The 7,552-nt window shown below is 36.0% G+C and overlaps 1 protein-coding gene across 1 annotated transcript; it reads right to left on the bottom strand.

Moving 5' to 3' along the window:
- Positions 1-1,377: 1,377 nt before the first annotated feature.
- LOC144439879 (aqualysin-1-like) lies at positions 1,378-6,311 on the bottom strand. Its single transcript, XM_078129111.1, has 9 exons — positions 6,273-6,311; positions 5,933-6,052; positions 5,281-5,394; positions 4,530-4,641; positions 4,125-4,237; positions 3,384-3,525; positions 3,087-3,268; positions 1,995-2,166; positions 1,378-1,391 (listed from the first exon to the last, which is right to left on the bottom strand). Exons 1-9 carry the CDS (start codon positions 6,309-6,311, stop codon positions 1,378-1,380), a joined length of 1,008 nt encoding a protein of 335 aa, XP_077985237.1.
- Between the last annotated feature and the right edge of the window lie 1,241 nt (positions 6,312-7,552).

The following is a 7,552-nucleotide window of genomic DNA, read 5'->3' as shown; positions in this document are numbered from 1 at the left end:
CGTTGGTTTGTTTAAAATATGGTCAATACTTCCAATAAATGAGATATTAACTCCTAATTCGTTTAAAGTCTCCCTGTTTGTTGAAAGATTCACTCCAGTTTCCCCATCAGTGTTTGTGTACATAGGTTGATCAAATATATAGACCTTTATATTGGATCACTCTGTAATCCACATCAAAAATTGTTTGTAATCGGCTCCAACTAATTTCCTCGCCAATGCCTTTTGACACTTATGTAAATTAGAAGTTGCCAAGCTATCAACTCATGAGGAATGATACTATCCATTTCCAAGTCTTTGTCTTTGGTGTCACTAAATGTCTGAGGAACATGAGTTTTTAGATTTCGTGTGTTATTGTTATGAAGTGCTCCGTACTTTGCCGTGTATTCGAGAGCACATCATATGAAGGGTGTTCCATTTTGGTCCCAAGTTCGCAAACTATATGTTTAGTTCTTTAGACTTTTAATGACTGATTTTCTTCGTCGGAATCAAATGATGGCTTACAGAGATTAGTTTGCATTGCGATGCCATTACAAGCGAGAATGTCAATAACATAATTTGAACATTTAGATTGCAATACTAGTGTGTGTACAATTACCGGGAACGTCATCATATTGCAAACCGCCATTGAAAGCTAGAGGCCAGATAGAAAAGAATAGAAATTTCGAGGATCTGGTCTACACATTTATTATTCAGAAATATTCAGCACTCACTCATCACAACGTAATAAATAGTTACAACAGACTCAACGGTATTTGCTTCTAAATCACAACATTTATTTATTTTCAAAATTCAATAGATTGTTAAAAGTATCATCAGTTTCTTGTCTCCTGAAAATATAAAGATAAATAAAATAAGTAACTCAGATATCGTTATATTAGATTATTAAATTACAATGTATTTGAGAATCTAGTAACATTCTATTTTCCTTCTCACATTTTTATTTTGTTACCTTAAAAGAAATGAAAACTTCACGAATACATAACCCAGGACACAGAAGACTTTACATGAGACAAACCCTGTTAATACATAATAATTCCATCGATTTCCTATGTATTCTTCAAAATTGTTTTGTATCTCATGACAGAATATCCGGATATTCTACATCAAAGACTAGTACAATAAAATATGCTCATAGGCCTTTATCTTCATCATCATAGATAGAGTGTCTCACTGTCTTAGACGTTTGGTTATTTTCGGTGATATTATTACATTCTGAGAGAAATATTCCTAATTTTCAAACTCGTTTGTCTATGTTTTTTATATAAATATATAAATATATTTTGATTTTCTTTCTTTTTCCAGCCAAAAGGGCTACCAAAGTCCTGGCATAAAAGTTCTATATACCTTTTACATATGGAGATACAAGGGCACAACATCTTAAGCTTGTACACCTAAATAACAATAAAAAGAATGTAAAACTATAATGAGCCTAGCTTCAATACATATTTATGTAATTGTAAAACTGTAATATCAGAAATATTGGCATGACGTTATTGTTCTGACAGTTCGATTTTGTCTGTATCTATTTCTATGAATTTTTGTAAAAAGAGAACTACACTGCTGAATTACCTAACGTCAAAACAGACTTATTAATGGTATTGTCAAAATTCTCTCCTGAAAGTCTTTATGTGAGTCTTATAAATATTACTATAATAGTTCGCCGTTATTTGTTATCAGTCTGTTTCGTTCCCGGTACATGTTGTAAAGGTTTCTGAATCACAATGTCAATCATATACAATCTGCAGTACATGAGTGCAAAAAATAACTTGAGTCAACGCCGTTCAAATTTTTAAAAATATTTCAGTAGAATTTCTTTGATAAATAAATGTCATGTTTACTAATTAAAAAAAAAATCCGCAAATATATATTCAATATTTATTAGAATGCGATCATGGAACGAGAACCACTATGTTTTTTACATATAATATATGTAAACTTCAATTCGTTTGTTTTTGTTATGCATTTTCTGCACTCTTCTTAATTTGGATACGTACCTGATTCGTATGCTGCAGCCATGGATGTACCACTAATGGTTGCATAGCAACTATCACAAGTATGAGATGCACTACGAATGTCAACACCAGGTTGGTAAGTATCAACACATGCACCATAGTTGGAGAAACCAGCTCTGTTGCCATCACCATCATTAGCACCGACTGTTGTTGCCTACATGGTGAAATCGTGATAACAGATATATCACAATATAATACACGTCACGTATGTGTTGAGTGAACACCAACCACATAATTTTATTTAATCTCATTGAGTATTACATTTGTTATTGTTCTTATATCTTATTTAGTTTGTGTTGTTCTCGGTAGTTCTGTTATTGTTCATTCTCTTCCAGTTTTGGTGCTGGTGCTGGTGCTGGTGCTGGTGGTAATGAGGCTAGTGGTGGTAGTAGTGGTGGTGGTGGTGGTGGTGGTGGTAATGTTCTTTTTCTTGTTTGTGTTCTTGTTATTGTTGACGTGGTGATATATTCAATAATAACATTGAACTAATACCTCAGCCACATGAGTAGGAGAAACATATTAGGCATCACTGTATATTGTGTTGTTGTTGCTGTTGTTGTTGTTGTTGTTATTATTAGTAGTATCATTGTTGTTGTTGTTGTTGTTGTTATTATTATTATTATTATTATTATTATTATTATTATTATTATTATTGTTGATGGTGGTGGTGTTACTATTCTTAATATTGTTATTGTTATTGTTGTTGGTGGTGGTGGTGGTCATTACATTGTTGTTGTTCCAGTTGTTGTTGATGTTGTTGTTGTTGTTGTTGTTGTTGTTGTTGTTGTTGATGATAATGCTGATGATAATGATGATGATGATGATGATGATGATGATGATGATAATGATGATGATGATAAAGTTGACTTTTGCCGTTACACAAGAAACTTCTAGTCGCTTAGTTAAAAATCATTTACATCAGAAAACAAAATGCCCGTTTCAACGGCACGGAAACAAATGTTCAAGAAAGGTATAAGTCAAAACAAATTGACAATTGTGAAGAAAGGGTTCATGATGATGTTGGTGTTGATACTGATGTTGTGGTGGTGTATTAAATATTAACAGTAAACTTACCTCAGCGACACGAGCAGGAGAGACATTGCAGGCATCACCACCATTATTACCAGCTGCTACTACAGCAGTGTATCCGGCTCTAACGACTTCACGTACAGCCTCGTCAAGAGCGGCATTTGGAGCACCTCCAAAGGACAGGTTAACCACTCCTCCATTTCCACCAGCGGCGACAGCCTCAAGACCTTAATAAGAACAAACAATTAGCTTGCATTATCTATAATAACTTGTAAAAGTAAATAACATCTGTCTTTTTTACTACCTAGGATTTGTCACTTCTTTGGCTGATTTGATACTCACCATCGACGATATCAGATGTAGATCCACTTCCGGCACAGCTGAGAACACGAACACTGAACACGTTTGAGTTTCCTGATTGACCAACAGAGCTGCCTCCAGCAGTACCAGCTACATGTGTACCATGGCCATTACAATCACTACCCTGTGGAAACGACAGTTAGATATTGTCATTCCAAATAACACATTTTATTTTAGATAGTATTGCATCTACTCCTCAGGGAGCCTTCAGGAATTACCGGGGTAAATCAGACCACACTGATACTATGGTACTTAATGCTAGCACTAACCGTAACCCTAGCCCTAACGTTAACCATATCCCTAACCGATGTTGCAGCAGTGGAATGCCAAATTCCTCAGTAAATGCTAAATTACATATCATAATGAGTCAAAGTAAAATGTCATTATCCTCTTATCCCATTTTCTAAAATATGCCCCCCATCCCCATGAACCAATTTGTTAAAGTTGACCCCCCCCCCACTAATTCCCCCCCCCCCGCGCCCTTATAATTACTGGATGCGCCCTTAATTTGTACACATCTTTCATGTCTGTTTTACGAATGACCATATATTCAGCATTCACATTTTGAACACTTATAGTCTCGAACACGTCACCTTTCTATATGACTATATGACAGAACTAGGAATATAACTCGTCTGTTAATTTATGTTGATGTGTCTTGAATACTTGCATCAACAGCTCAAACAGAATCTGACTACCCTAATACATATGATAATAATAAACACTTACATCTCCACCTTCGTAATCGTGGAAACCTGAGGAACGGCCTCCGAATTCAACATGAGAGTGTCTAATACCAGTATCAACAATGTAGATGTCCCCTCCGGCATCAGCTCCTGTTGTGACAGTTTAAAATGACGTCTAGATCAATATTGAAGTGTTGCTCTAAGCAAACTAACCATGTTTACGTAAAAAACTGGCTAACACAGAAACGAAATTTGCTAATTTGTGTATTTCTTAAGGAAACTACTGCAAGACATGGTTCCAGATCAAGAAAACAACATTTATGGTTTCAGACTATTAAGGATTCTTTCCGGACAATCAAATTAAACCTCTTTTAAATGACACCATGTATACGGTGTAAGAACATGGGGACACGAATACTAGTTATTCCAAGTTCTATTTTACCTTGGCTTTTGACAGGAACGGATCTCTGTGCAACACGGTTGAGGTTCCAATTACTGCTTGCTGTCAGAATCATGTCATCTTGAATATATTCGACATCAGCGAGGGAAAGAAGCTGAAATTTAAATTCAATTGTAACAATTAAATACCGTTACGAAGTTTAATCTGTGTTAAAGATATTGTAACATTCGAATTTCCATTTCGAATTATTACTAACTCAGGTTTCGTATATTGCACACCAGAGGAAAAAACCTAATATATTAAGGTATAAAAAAACTCTGGAAACCTGTGTCCGTGGGCATGCGACATGTACCGGGTGGAGAATGTCGGACCTCATTCGGTTTTACACAGATCGACATATGAGAACAAAATACATGGAATGTACACGGTACAGAAATTAGAACTTGAACGGGTACTGAATGAAATGTGTCCGTCTACGAAGAGAGCACTGACTAGACTGCCAGTTCGTACTGAACCAGCGCCCTACACACATGGCAGGTCATTCGACACGTGACCATCAACTGCAGGCCTCTATTTGCTCAAGGTAAATATTATATTTAGGCGAAATGTTGAACCGCTATACTACGTACCGTGTGCAAATACCCTGAGTACACCACACTTACACTCGCTCGTGTCATGTATTTCTGTTATATTACTGTAGAACAGGGATTCAGCTGTTTCAAAGCATGAAACAGCCATGCAATGAATGTTTTTCAAAAAATAAGTTAGTTGATATATTCTTATATTTACTCACTTTGCTCACGTCCTGAGTTTCTACAGCCAAACCATTGAATACTTTTGTCCATGTAGATTTCACAGTCACACCGAAGGGCAGTTTCCTAGAGAAAACAGTTGGGTGAACACCATCCTGTGAACGATAATGCACAAAATTGTCACTGACATCATATCCTCTATCAAAATAATGATAATAATAATAATGTTGGTTTTTATATACGCTTTCCAACTCTGTGCTCAAAGTGATTTTCAATTATTACCTCCGGCACGAATCTATAGTGGCACAACGAAACTTTACTTCCTCAACTCCCTGGAGAGCATACAATCCATTGTAGCCTTTAGCCTTTATACGCGCATAGGATTAAAACATTCACATTGCAACCTCTATTCTATCTGGTCCCAAATTATACAGTTGACTAAGCTACAATCGTGATTCAAATCTTCCCCAAGGACTCAGCCATTCAAAAGCAAACTGCAGCAATGGGGCTCGAACCTGCAACCTACAGATTCCAAGCTTGTCACTCTAGCATCCAATTTGATTATATTCATCACAAGTTATTCTTAAATCTGACGTTAAGTAAATTAATATATACAACTAGACTTTTTTTATGAATATCCTAACCTTGTCGTTTTGGATTCACACGAGATCGAACTGTTTATTTTATAATTACCTTTAGTTTGACAATGTAACGGTTCTGTGCCCTGTCACCGGCAGATCGGTAGTAGGGTACAGCTGCTGCAGCAGCGACCAAGACAGCCAAAATAATACAACGCATGATTCTTATAGAAACCTGTGAATGATAAATAGATGTGTTTTAACATTCAGAAATTCGGCGGTCGGTTGGTTCGGATATAATCTTTAAAGTTCGAAAGATTGAACGGTATGCTTGAATAGTTACTCTTACAAGCAAGTAAAAGTCATTAGACATAACACTTGTTAGATTGTACGAAACTAAAATTAACACAAAGCATTCAAAGTTTTACGTTCCTATAATTTAAGAGTGCACTTACCGGGTCAGCTCCAAAGATGATTTCAATGTGACCGTACATCGCTTTATATAGACAACAAACGACCAATATCAGCACCCTCCGGATCTACCTCTCAAAACCACATGGTCTGTATCTCATGGGTGATTCATGATAAACTGTCACAATGGTTGATAATATCTTGATGCCAGGAAGTAACGATTAGATATGTGTCTATTTTGTAGGTCACATTTAAGCTACCCTTATAGCAAACACATTCACTCAATCAAATAAAAAAAAACAGTTTGTGAAGTACTTTCCATTCGTACATATTAGAGTTCGGTAGAAGAGGTCTTGAGGGGTGTTAGGGTGGAGTTCAACATGTAAATGTTTGATATATTTGTTTAGCTGCCAGTTTCACTTATCGTCTGTGACTGTAGTCAATTTTATAGCTTTTCCTTTCGTCTACTTTTTTTGCTTTCGTGATTGGGAGGAGCTAAATCATCGTTTACTTGGTGGATGCGTCGGGGTCAACGTAGTTCGACTTCTAAAATACAGTATACCTCGCTTTTGATAACATTACGGTTAGTCAATAAACTGATATGATGTATTTATGCAGATTCAACTCCCACGCTAATTTATAGTCAGTAGGGTGGTGAAAGATTTTTTCGTGTTCTGTTCACCAACATAACTTTCAGAAATGTAATTTGATTTTGATGTGAACAAAACTTTGTGTGTTTGAGGACTTCCCCTGCGTTACAATTAATTATACCTTGCGAAAGCCTAGTTATTGTCTCTCAACAGAAAATATTGATTATATACCCTGATCTTTCTACGTCATGACAACCCGTATCTACGTCACTGTTTGTGCAGTGCTCGAAATATCGGTCGAAACGTCATTATCGCCATTATTTTTTCCGGTTTTATAGCAATTTGCTTGAGGAAATGTGATTGCATTATTCCCCAATATCTTTCTTCATTCAGCCGAAAAATACTCGTAACCAAATTTTAAAATAGGTGGGGTAGGTAGATTTTATATTTTATTTTTTTCTTATATTCTTTTTTCATATATGAGTGTCTAGTTCAGGTGGTTATGTTTTCTGTTGTTTTCCATATGGTCTCTGTGTCATTGGTTTCTTCCCATCACATGTACAGCCATTACAGATTGGAAGAACAGTTTTACTGTCTTTTTTTTTTGTCTTTTCAAGTTGATATCAGTTTCCGCGTCCACTTTTTCTTGCGAGACTTCACACAATTTTCGCGATTTTATTATTTTTTTCTCGAATACGTAAAACAAAGTTTAGGGTCGGTAGTGAAAAACTAAG

This window comes from Glandiceps talaboti, chromosome 9, assembly GCF_964340395.1.
Source record: "Glandiceps talaboti chromosome 9, keGlaTala1.1, whole genome shotgun sequence".
Lineage (NCBI taxonomy): Eukaryota > Metazoa > Hemichordata > Enteropneusta > Spengelidae > Glandiceps > Glandiceps talaboti.
Note: the sequence above shows the minus strand (reverse complement) of the source record. Positions and strands in the feature narration are given on the sequence as shown.

Excerpts from the sequence above, each read along its gene's own strand:
- LOC144439879 (XM_078129111.1), bottom strand. The coding sequence starts at position 6,311 with ATGTACGGTCACATTGAAATCATCTTTGGAGCTGACCCG. Across the intron at positions 3,526-4,124 it reads ACGAAGGTGGAGATGTAAGT|GGTAGTGATTGTAATGGCCA; the intron begins GTTTATTATTAT and ends TCGTTTCCACAG. Across the intron at positions 3,269-3,383 it reads TACATCTGATATCGTCGATG|GTCTTGAGGCTGTCGCCGCT; the intron begins GTGAGTATCAAA and ends GTTCTTATTAAG.